Below are 16074 nucleotides of genomic sequence, written 5' to 3'. Positions count from 1 at the left end.
GATCACTGGGAGAAGAGGAAGACGAAGGTATTCCTTCCTAAGGCCTAGGAGCAAACTGTCACTGGGAAGCCCAACATGCAAGCTAGAGGGTCGGACACGGGGTCGAAGCCGTGCTGCCACCATGCAAAGAAGGCCTGGGCCGTATGCAATGCAATGGGGCTCACCTGCATGATTGGATTTGATGCCGCTGGCGAGTTGAACTCCACCTGATAGTAGCCACATCCCAGAGGATGAATGTCTATGATCTTTGCAGGTCCACCGATGAGGCTCGCCTATAGAAGATCTTTGAGTTGTCCGCGCTCTGGACGGTTACCGACAACCTTGCATACCAAAGTGGATGCCTCTAATGATGCAATAGTCGTAGTGAGAAGCTGAAGGTCCATTTCAGTAAATGATAAGCAAGTAACGACGGTCACGGTCGGGGTTGACGGAGCGGCTGCCGTGGAGTCCTCTCGAGGGTGAAGACTAGAAAAAGCCGAGCCTTGTCGATGGGGGAAAGCCCCTAGAACTGAGAAGACTGCCTGAAGATGACAGAGGAGGTGAAATGGAGGAGAGGCTACCGAGAAGGAAGGGGGAGACACAGGAGGAGGAAAGGGGGGGAGAGAAGAAACGACAAGGGGGGGGGGGGGGGGGTGTGCGGCGAGAGAAGAAAAAATAAAGGGGGGGGGGGCAGATCGCGCTACGCTGTTACTTTTCTTTTGAGAACTAACTGCCTCTCTTCTTATCTTAATCATGTTTCTTTAGCATCTTGTTCTTAATCACGCTTAGGGTTGTGGATTAGTACAACAAAGGCTTCCGCGCATGCAACACATTGGGCTAAAGAAGTGCCCAACCCTTCGCTCCTTGTAGTCCAACCCTTGGGACTGCCCATGTTGCTTCCCTTAGCTATCCACCTTGTACTTGCATATGGGTCACTTCCCCCCCCCCCCCCCCCCCCCCCCCCCCACACACACACACACACACCAAAAAAAAAACTACAGCTATCCTTAGCTGTACAATGTGCAAAAAAGCATGATGCACAAAAAAGTAATCCAATCTCCCCCAAGGAACTGGCTGGAGGAAAACCTAGCACTTCAAAGCCTAACATTCCGTCCTAGTATGGCAGCACTAACGAGCACAAACAAAACCCTTGATAATACTACTCACCAATCTCCTCTTCGAGTTGAGCATTCTCTTGTATAAACTGTAGCCTTTTGGTGGTGCACACCTTTGACAAACTCCCTTCCAGAAGTCCAGAAAACTCCATCCACCCAGTGCTTTGTCTGCTCACATGGATCACCAAACCCCTTTAGACCAAATCAAGCGCACTCGTGTATGCACACGACGGCCTTTCAATTGTGTGCGCAGACCAAGTCCAATGCACTCATGTATGCACATGTACCGCATTGCCCTTGTATGCTCAGACCACATTCACCATCTTGAATGCTCAGTCTTCCCTACCAACACCTTCCTATATGAAAGAGACTCCAAATACATCTTGTGATACACGGAAGCTAAAAATTCTAGCGAGTATCTAATCTTAAAGCATCCTCACGTGGTGAAGACACATCTGTTTACATGCCCTCCTGAGATGAAGACACGTTCACTAACATGTCCTCTCATAATGGCACAAAAATTGGAAAAACCGTTGAGTGGTTGGCTAATCAATGTTTTAAGTGGGACTCCAGTGAGCACATTGTAAAGAATTGTTTGAAAAAACAATAAAGGAGCAGTTTGAGGAGGCTACTTCAAGGCATGAGGATGATCGTGGAAGAGATACGTGTTTGAGTGTTTCGGCTCTTTTCCTTCCTCGGGTTCATTGCATATCAAGGTCCAGGATTGCCCAAAGGCCTAAGTGTGCTCCATAGTAGACCTTGTTCTGGATCTAAAGAGACCGTCAAAGTAATGCAGAGAGCCATGCGCCAGATTATGCAAAGTTTTTGCAGGGGTTGGCCATTTTCAAGAAAATAGTCTCCTTGAGCTATGGTTGTGTAAAGTTGAAGTTTCTAGCTAGGCGTATGAGTAACAGTCTTCACAGACATTAAAGGAGTTGAGCGAACTGCCTCTAGGATTAGTGTTGGTTTTTCCAGTTGTTGTGCCATTATGAGTGAACATGTCTTCATCTCAGGAGGGCATGTAAATGGATGTGTCTTCACCACGCGAGGATGCTTTAAGATTAGATACTTGCTAGAATTTTTAGCTTCAGTGTATCACAAGATGTATTTCTTGGAGTCTCTTTCGTATAGGAAGGTGTTGGTAGGGTAGACTGAGCATTCAAGATGGTGAATGTTGATCTGAGCATACAAGGGCTATGCAGTACATGTGCATACATGAGTGCATTGGATCTGGTCTGAGCACACAAGGCAAGGCCGTACATGTGCATACACGAGTGCATTTGATCTGGTCGAAAGGGGTTTGGTGATCCATGTGAGCGGATGCAGCACTGGGGGATGGAGTTTTCGTTACTTCTGGAAGGGAGTTTGTTAAAGGGCTAGAGTTTATACAAGAGAATGCTCATGAGTGGCTAGTACGACTCCAGGAGGAGATTGGTGAGTGGCATTATCAAGGGTTTTGTTTGTGCTCGTTAGTGCTTACCAAACTGGATTGATCACCTTTTGTATTTTGAACATTTAATTCATTGTACATCATACAAGGATTGCCAACATTGGCTTGAAGATATGGGATTTGTAGCAACTTGGGCTGAGATTAGCAGAGGATTGATCACCTTTTATACTCTGAACATTCAGTTGCATTGTTGCATGCGCGGAACCCTTGCTGTACTGATCCACAACCCTAAGCCTGATTAAGAACAAGATATTAAAATGAACATGATTAAGGCAGAGGAGAGATAAGAAGAGAGAGATTGGCGTCAGGGTTTTCTTTTATTTTTATATGGTACAGAAAGGTTGCTTTATGTTTGTACATGTGTGGGCCTTGGTCAGCCCCAAGGGGTTGACCCCTGGCCCTTCTACATAACTACTACTGATGCTAGAGATTGACTAATTGATGAATGAACTTGATGGAATGACTGAATGTTTATATATGCTGAGAGGTACAGGTCGGCCAGCTATCAAGGCCTGTCGGCCTGCTGTGGACATGATGGAGGGGAAAAATCCCTAAAAATACTACACTTTATGCCATGCTGCCCACTCAAGGTGCAAACTCCTTCTGGTCGCTTGGCTGCCTGTTGTGGGAGCCCTTGCTGGCAGCCGACAGCATCTCTGCTGGCTGCCAACAGGGTTCCCATGCTCTCGTGCTGATGATGATGATTAAGATGCTGATGTTACTGCTGGTGCTGATGCTGATGCTGATGATGATGGTAACGATGTTAATCCTGTGCTGTAGATCATGCTGATGATGATGCTTCTGATGCTACTTAACTACTGACTAACCAGGGATAAAGAATGTTCATGCTAAAAATTAAGCCATGGCACAGGCGTGCACATGACATTCCCTTTTGCTGAACTTAATGACGGGGTGGACACTTTGTCATCCTTCCTCCTTGGACTTCTAACTTTAAACTGCTACTGATTTTGACTTCTACTTAACTGAGTGATGTTTTTGTTTGAACACCTTCACTCTTGATCTTCTCCACTTCCAAGTCTTGCTGAAGAATTGAGCATGTGTTCGCTGTTGTCCCATGCTTGCTTTCCCTTACCCTTAAACAATGTTGAGTCACCTACCAGGAACTGATCATGCGTGTTTACTAGGCCTTTGGACTGATCTGAGAGCTTAATGATGTACTGGTTTTGCATACATACCCTTAAAGAATGCTTCCTCTAGCTTCGCTTGTTTTGCAGACCACTCCTTTTACTACCTTGTTGCATTTGTGCTCGAAGCTATGCACCTTCCTTGGGACAATGCTTAGTGGGCTGAGCCTGAATGCTCTAATACGAATGTTGCATGTGCGGAAGCCTTGCTGTACTGATCCACATCCCTAAGCTTGATTAAGAACAAGATGCTAAAGCCAATGAGGTGATAGCTCAAGTGGTGAAGGTGTTTGCCTAGGACCAAGAGGTCCTGGGTTCAAAACCCCCCTTGGTGCTTCCTCGATGGCATCATCTATGGGTGGATAAATAAGCGCCTATGGACAGTGAAAAATTGGTAACTATGGGGGGATCTTGGATGATTGAGACAGAGGAGAGAGAGATTGGTGTCAAGGTTTTCTTGTATTTTTATATGGTACAAAAAGGTTGCTTTATGCTTGTACATGTGTGGGCCTTGGTCTGCCCCAACGGGTTGACCCTTGGTCCTTCTACATAATTACAATTGATGCTAGAGTTCGACTAAATGATGAATGAACTTTATGAAATGATTGAATAATGACTGAATGCTTATATATGCTTAGAGGTATAGGTCGATTAGCTATCGTAAAGATTAAAACCTTTTTAAAAACTAAAAAGAGAAGAGCTTTTATTATTAAAAAGATGCTTTTTGGACTCACAAATGCTCTGGCTGCCTTCAACCGGATTGGATCTTTAGACCACATCGGAAGTATGCAGGCACTTTCTTTGATGACATCATTGTGTTCTCCAAGACCGAAGAGGAACACAGAAAGCATTTAGCTGAGGTATTTCAAGAGTTGCAGGAGCACAAGTTATTCATCAATGGAAAGAAGAGTGAGCTTTTCTTATTAGAAATGCATTATTTTGGACATATAGTGTCTAAGGAAGGAGTGTGGTTGGATTCAACAAAGCTTGAGGCCATCAAGAATTGGCCAGAATTGAAACCCATACATGAGGTGCACAGTGTCTTGGGGTTATGCTCCTATTATAGGAGGTTCATTAGAAACTTTGCCACCATTGCATGATCTAACCAAGAAAGTAGTATTGAGATGTGGTGAGCGTTAGAGACATGCCTTCAACTTATTGAAAGAGAAGCTTACTACTAGATGGGTACTGGTCATTCTAGACCTAGTGAAACCTTTTGTGGTGGAATGTGTTGCAAGTGGGGATTGTATAGGGGCAGTTTCGCAACAAGAAGGGCATGTGGTTGCCTTTGAGAGCCGAAGATTGCAACATGCCGAGAAACACTTGCAGGTTTATGAGAGAACTTCTAGCCGTGATTCATGCTCTTACTTCATAGAGGCATTATTTGCTTGGGGCTAATTTCATGGTGAAGACGGATCATAAATGTTTGAGATATTTTCTGACCCAGACTAAGCTTTCCGAGAAGCATATGAGGTGGACGAACTTTTTGTTCATGTTTTATTTCTAGATTATTCATACATCTAGAAAGAAGAACGTGGTTGCAAATGCTCTATCTAGGAGACCAAAAGTACATTTAGTGACCATTGCCTATCATAGAGAGTTGGATTCCATGAGAGATCACTATGTGCATGATGAAGACTTTGGTGGGATTATGCAAAAGCTAGAGGATGTACAGACACTTAATCACTATTCCTTGAAAGAAGGATGTTTGATGATGGAAACACGGTTATGCGTAACCAAGGATTTGAGACAAAAAGTGATTGAAGAGTCACATGCACCACCTTATGCAAGGCATAGATGTATTTCTTCTACTATGCAGGCATTGGAACGGTACTTCTATTGGCCTAGCATGAGAAAGAATATTGACAAGTATGTATCCGAGTGTTTTGACTTGTCAAAGGTTAAGTATAACCATCAAAAGATTCCAGGACTGCTTATGCCTCTACCCGTGTTCGAGAGACCATGGGAAAGTATAGTGGACTTGATTTGCGGAAATCAAAGTTTGGGAATGATGGTATTTGGACCATTGTGGACAGGTTCAATAAGCAAACTCATTTCATTCTAGTAAACTTCTTTGTGGAGTATCCACAGGTTTTACAGGCATATCAGGAAACTTTTCAATTGACGACAATTAATTAGAAGCCGAGGGGATGTCACCGGCCTTTGTATTTTGACATCCAATGAACCAAGAACAAAGGAGAATGCTCAAGGTTTATATTCCACTGCAGGGAATTGAGTATTCTAGAACTCGAGGATTGTTGTTCAAGTTATTTCAAAATGAGTAACTTTTGGATTGAACAACACTAAATCTTTCATGCAAGAGTCATGGGACTAGCCGTCTCATGGAGGCATTGTTTATCAGTGAAGGAAATCAGAATTGAGTACATGGATATGAATACTGTTAATCTACCATAGTCAGACACTGACATGGGTAGTTGGACTACAGTAGGAACTGGTGTAAAAACCAAGAAATTGGTATCAAAACCAAGGAATTGTTTGTGCATTCATTTGTTTTTTTGATTTATGCTTGTGAACATATTTGTGTATGTGTGCCAAGGGTTGGGGATGCCCGGCTAAACCCAAGGATGAGCATGTGTGCACGTGTTTGTGTGGGTGCGTGTTGATCTTGACAGGAAGAGAATCATGGTGGGAAACTCCTGCTTAATAAGGGGGGGATGTCACCGAAGCATCAAAATACAGGTTGCTGATATGAAAAACACAACGCACGTTCCCTCCCAAAAAAAAGAGTTTAAAAAATATTATTTTTTAATAAAAAAAGAGGTAGTGTGGCGGCGATAGTGATGTGGTACTGACACGTGGCATGAAAGCATCGCAAGGGCACCTTATAGGCTTGGAATGATGCGACTAGCTTTTGGAAATTAAAAGATTAAAAACTTTTTGAAAACTAAAAAGAGAAGAGCTTTTATTATCAAAAAGATGCTTTTTGGACTATAAGTTAGTTTTAAAGCGCTTTTCTCAAGTGCTTTTGGGCAAGAACTATAAATTCAGCTATTCTCTCATTTTTGAGACATGTAAAAAGACAAGAGAGCTCTCTAGCTCTAAGAACATGTACTCAAGACTCCTCCAAGGAGTTTTATCTAATATAACTCGAAAAGTGGGAGGGGGGGGGGGGTTCGGCCCAAGGCTATTGCGACTCCTAGTGTGGTGTATTTTCTTTCTACTCTCTCTGTTTTGTTTATTTTCAGATTTTCTCAAGGTTTTATGCGTGAAATTGTTTTCTTGAAGATGGGCTAAGTACCCGTCCCATAGCCCTTACGAGGGTCTGTTTCTGGTTCTTTTCCTTCCTCGGGTTCATCGCATATCATGGTCCAGGATTCCCCAAAGGCCTAAGTGTGCTCCATAGTAGACCTTGTTCTGGATCTCAAGAGACCGTCAAAGTAATGCAGAGAACCATGCGCCAGATTTTGTAGGGGTTGTTGAAGTTTCTAGCGAGGCATATGAGGACCACTTTTCATAGACATTAAAGAAGTTGAGTGAAGTAACTCCAGGATTAGTGGTAGTTTTTCCAGTTTTTGTGCCATTATGAGAGGACATGTTAGTGAATGTGTCTTCATCTCAGGAGGGCATGTAAATGGATGTCTTCACCACGTGAGATTAGATACTCGCTAGAATTTTTAGCTTCGGTGTATCACAAGATGTATTTCTTGGAGTCTGTTTCACATAGAAAGGTGTTGGTAGGGAAGACCGAGCATTCAAGATGGTGAATGTTTGTCTGAACATAAAAGGGCAATGCGGTACATGTGCATACATGAGTGCATTGGATCTGGTCTGATCACACAAAGGCAAGGCCGTACATGTGCATACATGAGTGCGTTTGATCTGGTTTAAAAGGGTTTGGTGATCCATGTGAGCAGATGCAGCACTGGTGGATGGAGTTTCTGTGACTCTTGGAAGGGAGCTTGTTAAAGGTGTGCACCACCAAAAGGCTAGAGCTTATACAAGAGAATGCTCAGGAGTGGCTAGTACGACTCCAGGAGGAGATTGGTGAGTGGCATTATCAAGGGTTTTGTTTGTGCTTGTTAGTGCTGACCAGACTAGGACAGGCCCTGCTTTTTTTTTTTCCAGCCAGTTCCTTGGGGGCGATTGGATTAGCTTTTTGTGCGTCACACTCTTTGGACATTGTACAGCTGAGGACACCTGTTTTTTTTTTTTTTTTTTTTGGGGGGGGGGGGGGGGGGAGGAGAGGAATGTGACCCATATTCAAGTACAAGTCGGATATAGCCAAGGCTGAGTGGGAAGTAGCATGGGGAGCCCAAAGGGTCAGACTACAAGGTGCCAAGGGTTGGGCACTTTTTTAGCCCAATGTGAATACGTTTAATGAGATTTATGGCACTTCTGTAGGTTTTGTAACAGGCCGGCCGACCAGACATAATTTGTCTATAACTAGGCACCCCATTCTCCACTTCAATCATCAAATATTCTGCATCTGAGGGAGCTCCTTAGCGCACTTGCACTCATGCATTTGGAGAGCAAGGAGATGATCTGGGCTCGGCAGCAGCTTGGACTGTGATGAGCAGGGGATTGATCACCTTTTGTACTTTGAACATTTAATTCATTGTACATAATACAAGGATTGCCAGCATTCGCTTGAAGATGTGGGATTGGTAGCAACTTGGGCTGAGATCAGCAGAGGATTGATCACCTTTTATACTCTGAACATTCAGTTGTATTTCCATTTATCCTACATAATAGAATGATTAGCGTTGGGATTATTAGTGTGTTTGTGTTTTCGTCTTTTGCTCTATCTCTGTTAAAGCAATCATAACACTAGTAGTCTTACACCTGTGCATGATGCACTGTTGTTGTCTACAGGCTCCTGGCGTTGTGCTAGAATGCATATAATCCCTCCTCGGTTAGAAGCCCACTCATCAAAGTAGAAATTATAAGTTTGACAAGGTTAGGGGAGGGATGCTGGAGAATTAGAGGTGTCGAGGGGCTCGACGAAGTTTGAGGTGCAAGGCATCATGCCTGCAAATGACGAAGAGAAGCTCCTCTCAAGGTCCGTTCTCACCTTGTGAGATAGAAATTTCATTGTCACCACCTAGTGTATGCTCGCATGACTCTTACCATGTTGCTGCCACATGCACTAGGGATCAGCTTGATGTACACATGTATTCAAAAGGAATCCGGTCCTTGATTGAGTTCACAACATAGATGGTGAGGAGACCGTGTGTCACGAGGATGTGCCATAACTCTCAGGAGATGTCACAAGGCAGTGACATAACTCCCACATTTATCTTCAGTTGTGTAAACTCCTATGCCTAAGTTGGAGCAGGAGAGGCCTGTTCCTAAGTAGGGACAAGAGAGGCTTGTTCCTGAGTTGGAACAAGAGAATTCCCAAGAGAATTCCCAAGTGCATCCAGCATGGAAAGAATATATAAAGCTCTACAAGGTATGATATTTCTATGATGCTCCCTTTACATGATTTATGTTGTGTTATGCATGCTTTGTGGGATGTGACTTGTTTTTGGACATGACATAGCATGGTTAATTAGATGTTTGTGGGTTTCATGGATGACGGAAATCCCAGAAATGTGAGTGGCTAATAGTATGTTGGCTGGGTTTAGGAGGCACTGCACGTGGTAGTTGAAGAAAAGGTAATGGCATGCTCTTGGATCCTGAGTAGGGTTAGCAGGGAGTTGCACCCGGGGTCTCGTGTAGTTGCTCGTGAGTTGGGGTCACGATATCGTTCACGAGAGCTTTGTGGAACGTGGCATCGTCATTGAGCTGTTGTGCACAAGTTGTTTTCACATTGTTTATCCGGAAATCTGGGACACTGGATGACAGGCTCATGGAGTGCCCATAGAGCTTTGTAGAGGAATTTCCCCTCTGGAATAAAGAAACTACAAAACGAGAAGAAGGGGGGGCGGGGGGCATCTTTAGCCCCTAGTGTGGAGTACAGAGCATGCACACCTCGCACATACAGAGAATCTGCATCTTTACACAACCGAAATGCGAAGGACTGCATGCTTCAGCCTCGCTATGTTTGGTTCTTTTATGATGCTTGACATGAACATTATCCAAGCTTAAATCTCCTTACTTAGGGTTCTTTTACGATGCTTGACATGAAAATTGTCCTACAAAATCTCGATGACTTTGGCAAGGCTGGCTCAGAGAGTTGTTGGGTTGAGGGTTTCTCCATTACTATAATAACAGAAGGGTCAAGCTGTACCTCTTTTGAGATGGTCACCTTGAATGAAAGAACAAAGTCGATATACTTTTGTAAGTAGTTGGTTGTCAAGGATTTTAGGAGTTGCTCAATCGTTTTGGGTTTTCGGTAATCAGATTTGTTCTGGATGGCCAGGTATTCGATGTGTTTGATGTTAAAAGAGATGGTGTGCTAGAATTTGGGGAATTCGTCAGGGGCCTGAGTGTTTTCCATCCGAATGCTTCTGAAGAGGAAAAAATCGATTGTAAGGTCTCTGTGGCATCTCACATATTCAAGTTGATAGTTGATAGTATTTTCTCATCAATGATGTATTCCCGTGATTTTTAATGAAAGTTTTTGTTGTGCTGGAAGCAGTTGCATTTAAGCTTTATGACTTGAGACACACTGGGCACATTGGAAGGGAAGAGGTGATCGTTGGCATGAAAGCGTAACCTATTCCTTACTCGTTTTCTCTTCTTGTGTGCCAGAGGATGTCTGGGTAATAATGATTTGTGTGGTGACAGGTGAAGCTTATGTTGGTTGCACTATTGGCGGAGTCCGATATGAAGCTGGCGGATGAAGTGATTGACAACATTCTAGATAAGGTATCCTTGATTGGTGTCTAAGTAAGACCTTGTACAAACAGGATTCTCTATTACAAACAGGATTCTCTATAACTAGCATGCCTTTGCTGGAGAGAGAGAGAGAGAGAGAGAGAGAGAGAGAGAGAGAGAGAGAGAGAGAGAGAGAGAGAAAGAAAGTCATATTAACGTCCACGGAATGCCTTGAAGGCATATGGGACCAAAAACCGGTACCTCACAGTCATTACAATCCACTTCAGGGTGCACCTAGGCACAAGCAAAAGATTAATGAAAACCCTAGGATGATAAACAACTATCTGTGATACAAAAAATGCCGATGGCACATTAGAATGCTAGTCAATTGGGTTTAGGCTTACGGAAGTCCTCGATTACTGCCCTTCCGTCATGGTAGACTGCCCACTTTCCAGCTTGGCGGGCTGCTTGGACTTTGGTGAGTTCTGCACTTTTGTTTTTAAGCTGTAGGGGAGTGAGTTCATCAGCTAACCAGAGCCTGGTGCCCTGTAATGATTTGGACTGTCAGAGAACTTGGATCTTGTCCTGTTTATTGTTATATTTCGCAATGGCATGCTTCCCTTTCTTGACAATGGTGACATGGTCCATGGGTTGCCTATATCAATGAGGGGGAGGGCCTTACTGAGTCGCCTCCTCATAATCTCCGTGTCTGAGATGCATTCATCTTCATCAATTTCCGTTTGCTCTCTGACTTCTTGCTCGTCCCAACCCTCCGGGAGTCCACCTACTCGGAGATGCTCAGCAATGCTTTCTCGGAGTTCTTCTTCCTTGATGGTTGACATGATTTCTGCGGTAAGATGCTGCTCCATACCTTCTGTAGCTTCAATGAACTCTGCTTTGGCTGCATGAATCTGCTCCTGAACTGCCTGAACTGGGTCGGGCTTGCCCTCAAGGGAGGCCAGCCGGGGTTTCAATTTCAGTGAGCTGATCCTTCAGCTTGCCATTCTCCTCTTGCAGCTTATCGATTTTTGTTAGGAGGAACACCTCCCATGAGCTCGAGCTTTGACTGGTTAGGGTTTTGGTCGGTGTTGCCAGGGCACGAGCGTACGACTTCTTTGGCATCGTGGATCGCTGGTAGGGCTAGGTCGTCTGTACCGCCTGCATCTTGCATCTGTATCATCAGCTATGACAAGGCGGGCCGCCTATTTGAGGTAACCGCCATGGCCTAGCGGTGCCCTGCACCAGGCCTGGCGTGAATGAGCAGAGGCGAGAGGCAAGGGCGAGGAGGGTGGGCGAGAGGCGAGGAGCGAGGAGGTGAGGCGAGAAGCGAGAGGGGGAGAGAGAGAGAGAGAGAGAGAGAGAGTGACGAGGAGGGTAGGCGAGAGGCGAGGGCCAGGAGGGTAGGCGAGAGGCGAGAGGCGAGAAGCGAGAGAGAGGGAGGGAGATCTATTAACGTCTACAAAAGACCTGAAGGGCCGATGAGACCATGAATAGTACGAGAGAAAGAAAGAAAGAAAGAAATATTAAGCGTCCACTAAAGACCCAATGGGCCTATGAGACCAAAGTGATACAATAATGTCCATGGCATATCTCATCATGGAATGGAAAATAAAACAGAAAGAAAACATAAACATAGCTATCTCACTGGGGTGATTCAAAACTGTCCATGGAAACTCATCATGGAATACTAAGAACATAGAAACATGAGAGCAACATCAGCTCCGAGTAGATGGTATACCACTCTCCAAAATATCAAGCATGGGGCTAATGAGTATGGTCGAGAGGTCTCCCTCAGCTATGTCACATGGAAAGGTAGCTCAATGGCGGTGGAGCATGTCCTGGATCTAGAGCTGATGAGGTGATCGTGGCCGACGGGGGGGCCGAGGGCGTCGGCACGCTGGAGTGTAGAGGCTCAGTCGGAGGTAGTGAGGTAGGTCCAGAGCAGCTCGTGGAGAGAGAGAGAGAGAGAGAGAGAGAGAGAGAGATCTATTAAGGTCAAGACCGAAAGGGGCGATGAGACAATGAATAGTACAATGATACCATGGGTATACAGTGCCATGAAAAGGATGTGAAAACTGAAAACTGATACATGACTCTATAAGCCTTCCTGATGGCAGATGTGGCTACGGTGAGGGCATGTCATGTGGTTGGAGAATCTTATCGATCTATCTCTCTGTGTTCAGTGCTCTGGGTTGGGGGCACTTGGCACATAGGATGGAGTAGGCCTCCCAACTTAGGACTCCTCTGGGATGTGAATATGCCCTCGGTGTATGGCTGGTATGAGCGAATGTCGATGCGATGGTGTTGGCATGGGTGGCTGATGTGGATGCTCGTGCTGTGAAGAAATCAGTGATGGGTCTCTCAGCAAGGTGAGAAAGAAAGAAAGAAAGAGAGCTGTATTAATGTCTAGTAGAGGCCGAGAGAGAGAGAGAGAGAGAGAGAGAGAGAGAGAGAATGGAAATCGCAGGGTTGGCCTCTACGTGTTAGACTGAAGGTGGCCCAGGACATTATGATTAGTATGGTTTCTTATTTCTTTCCATTGTTACCGTGGGGCTTGCAAGCTCTCAGAGAGATAATGCAGCCGTCCAGTTCATGCTATGGAAGAAACAAAGGGATAAAAGAGGTCAGACATGGGTGTCTTGGGCCCACATCACTACTCCTAAATGTATTGGAGGCGCCGCGTTACTGGATGTGCGGTTGCATATGGTTGCACGTCGTTTTGCATTGCTACAGGAAATGTTTTTGATAGACCAGCCTTGGGTGAGGATGGCCAGGAGTTTCATTGAGGATGTCGGAATTTTGCACGGTAACACTCGAATCGTGGATACATGGTGGGATATAGTTAATGGATCTCAAAAGGTTAGAGTGGCAGCCTCAGATGGCCTCTTGGCAAGAGGTGCTCGCACAAACGAAATGGAAACCGCCTGTTGCTCGAGAAAGAGTGAATTCGTTTCAGGAAGAGATCTTGGTTCAATCTAGGCTCTTGGAGTGGCCAGGGAAAGATAATTATCGGCGGCATTTCAATAGGATGTCCAGACTAGGGATGACACGGGTGAAAAACATCATCCTCCCTCATCTAGGGAGGTTAATCTCTTTTCGAAAGGCACGTCAATACTTCCGTATTCCCCGTGGATATAGACTGCTCTGGAATAAGCTGGAATAAAGGATTGGACAAATGGGTGTTACACTGTTATGCCTTCCTTGGATGCACAGTCACCGTGGATGGATTGGGCGTTCCAAAAACCCAATGATTTGGTTGACCGCACTGCTAATGAAGTATATCATAAGATGGTACAGGATAAGAGATGGGTTACAGAAAAAGCCAATAAGATGTGGAAATTGTGTAGACATACCAAATGGTGGAAAGAAACTTTGATGACTGGGTGGAGGTCTAAGCTGCCATTTCAAGGAAAGGTATTTATATGGCGAGTTCTGGTGGGCGGTTTGCTGATTGGGGATCAACTGCGTGAGAGGAAGATTGCTAGGTGTAATTGTTTCTTTTGCACCACTTGTGAGGAGACAACTTTCCACTTGTTTATCTCGTGCCCTTTGGCCAGGAAAGAATGGGATTACATTGGCCGAGTATGGACAGCTATTACTAATACGAGATCACAAATTCGGGGTTGGGTTTTTGGAAGAACAACTCTTGGGATTACTCAACCGGAGATGGGTCTTTTATTCCACTTTTTTCGATCGATTGGACTCCGGCATATATGGCTGACTAGAAATGCTTTTGTTTTCGATGGGGCGATGGGTTTTTTTGCTCGCATAGCTAGGATGAGAGGACTGCTCTTATGGCAGCTATCCTCAACTGAGTCAGCTGGATTGTTTGAAAAGGATCAGATTTCTGCTCATCATGCTTCATAAACTGAGGGAGGATATATTGCTGTAATTTCAGAGTGGCCATCCGGGAAGTCACATGAAACCAGGTGGTCGACTGTATATTAACTTGAATAATGTAATAACTCTTACGGAAGAGAGAGAGAGAGAGAGAGACTGATAACCCCCTAAATCAAGCCTATGTTGTTGTACAATTTCTCTTTTTAGACCTTTGCAGATGCGGATATTAACAGAGATGGCAAGATCGATAGAGATGAATGGAGAAATTTTGTATGTCGCAATCCTGCTCTCATAAAGATGATGACATTACCCTATCTCAAGTACAGCCGCACCATCCTTTTTCTTTGCATGTACCTTTGATTCAAGCTCATGGTCTAGCTCCCCAGATAGGCGTAGTGCTTGTTTCATTGGATGTTGTGGTAATGGAGGGGAGCAAAGTGTTTGGATGAGACCAAATGGTTTGCCTTAAATCTTGTTCCTTTTGTTGCAGGGATATTACAACTACTTTCCCAAGCTTCATTTTCCATTCCGAAGTCGATGATTTATCTGCCTAGGATGCGTAAGGGTGCCAAATTTCTCTTGGCTACCTGCACAAGGGTGCCAGATTTCCCTCGGCTACCTGCCCACTCCCTTGGGTTTTTTGACTCAATTTGTCAACATGTAAGATGCCCCCTTCCTATCTGCATAATAATCTGGTCTGTGCTACAATAGTGGCATTGATGGTTTTCTTGCCACAAATTATTGTGGCTTTCCACCATGCAAGAGTCGGCATTCCCATGTTGTATGCAAAATTTCTCATACAGCTTCAACATTTATGTGTATGGGCTTCACCATTTTGTTTGAGAGCTTTTTTTTAAAGGGGAGGGTAGGAACGTAAGATGTTTTAAATACAGATAGGTTAATGACTATGGAAACCTTGGGGGAATAGCAAGATTCTCCCATGTACTTGAAACTCAGGCATCTTTAGGAATATCTACAGTCTTTCTTATGATGATAAATGGGTTGTTGACAAAGGAGAGCATACTGTTGTGGTTTTCTAGAACCTCCTCTAGTTTGACAGTGAGGGAGAGTGTCACGATTTGGCTCTAGCTTGAAATGCTACATTGGTGTGTTAATTAAAGGTTGATTATTCAAAGGTTTATGGTTTGCAAGGTAGATTCCAAATGATGTAAGCATCGATGCAAGTTGTGTAATGTCATTAGGCCACATGGGTCATAAGAGATTCATGGAGATGATTGAAAGAATCAAGGGTAAAGAAATCAGGAGAGCTGGAGTGAATCATGGAGTGATTAATGGATCTAGAGAAACTATAAACTGATGTATCTTGATTTCATTGATGTGTTAGGATTCTTGAATAGGTCATTATGATTTCGAGTTTATTATCTTGTTAATCTGTTTCTTAATTACGTGTGAATCAATCTCATTTTTCACTTGTGACTTTTGTCATTTGCTATCAGCCACCCTAGCCTACGTGAGTGTCATGGTCACCATGCCCTAGATGGTTCTTTGTTATGATTAAAAAAAAATCTACACTAAACATTGGAGCTTCTTCTTAGAAAGAGCACATGGAGATGCCAAAACATTAAAATCCACTTAACATATAGAAGGAGATAGCGAGATGCCTTAATTTGTTAAGTGAATCAGTGGGTGTTTGGAATGAATGGAATGAAGGCGTTATAGAGAAAAGCCTTTACTGAGGATGATCTCTCCTCCTCAAACTATGTCTCACCTATTATTGTTTGGTAGTTTCTTTTCATGCTTCATCATCTATGCTTTTGTACCGATGGTGGGTGTGACGGACAATTTTACCAACTCCTTTTAC

General features: G+C 44.2%; 1 protein-coding gene across 3 annotated transcripts in view; it reads left to right on the top strand.

The window, feature by feature from the left end:
* Positions 1-15265, top strand: part of LOC147616103 (calcineurin B-like protein 1) — a 64013-nt gene extending 48748 nt beyond the window's left edge. For all 3 annotated transcript variants that reach the window (XM_086778745.1, XM_086778743.1, XM_086778742.1), the window contains 5 exons: positions 10015-10123; positions 10234-10286; positions 10383-10463; positions 14460-14572; positions 14743-15265. In XM_086778745.1, the coding sequence (XP_086634871.1) occupies positions 10015-10123; positions 10234-10286; positions 10383-10463; positions 14460-14572; positions 14743-14806 (420 nt within the window). In that variant the 3' untranslated portion in view covers positions 14807-15265. The remainder of the gene's footprint in view (positions 1-10014; positions 10124-10233; positions 10287-10382; positions 10464-14459; positions 14573-14742) is intronic.
* Positions 15266-16074: the final 809 nt, after the last annotated feature.

Source organism: Cibotium barometz, chromosome 39 (genome assembly GCF_041138505.1).
Source record: "Cibotium barometz isolate CiBa-2024 chromosome 39, ASM4113850v1, whole genome shotgun sequence".
NCBI classification, from domain to species: Eukaryota; Viridiplantae; Streptophyta; class Polypodiopsida; order Cyatheales; family Cibotiaceae; genus Cibotium; species Cibotium barometz.
The sequence above is the reverse complement of the archived record's forward strand: the minus strand, read 5'-3'. Positions and strand labels throughout refer to the sequence as shown.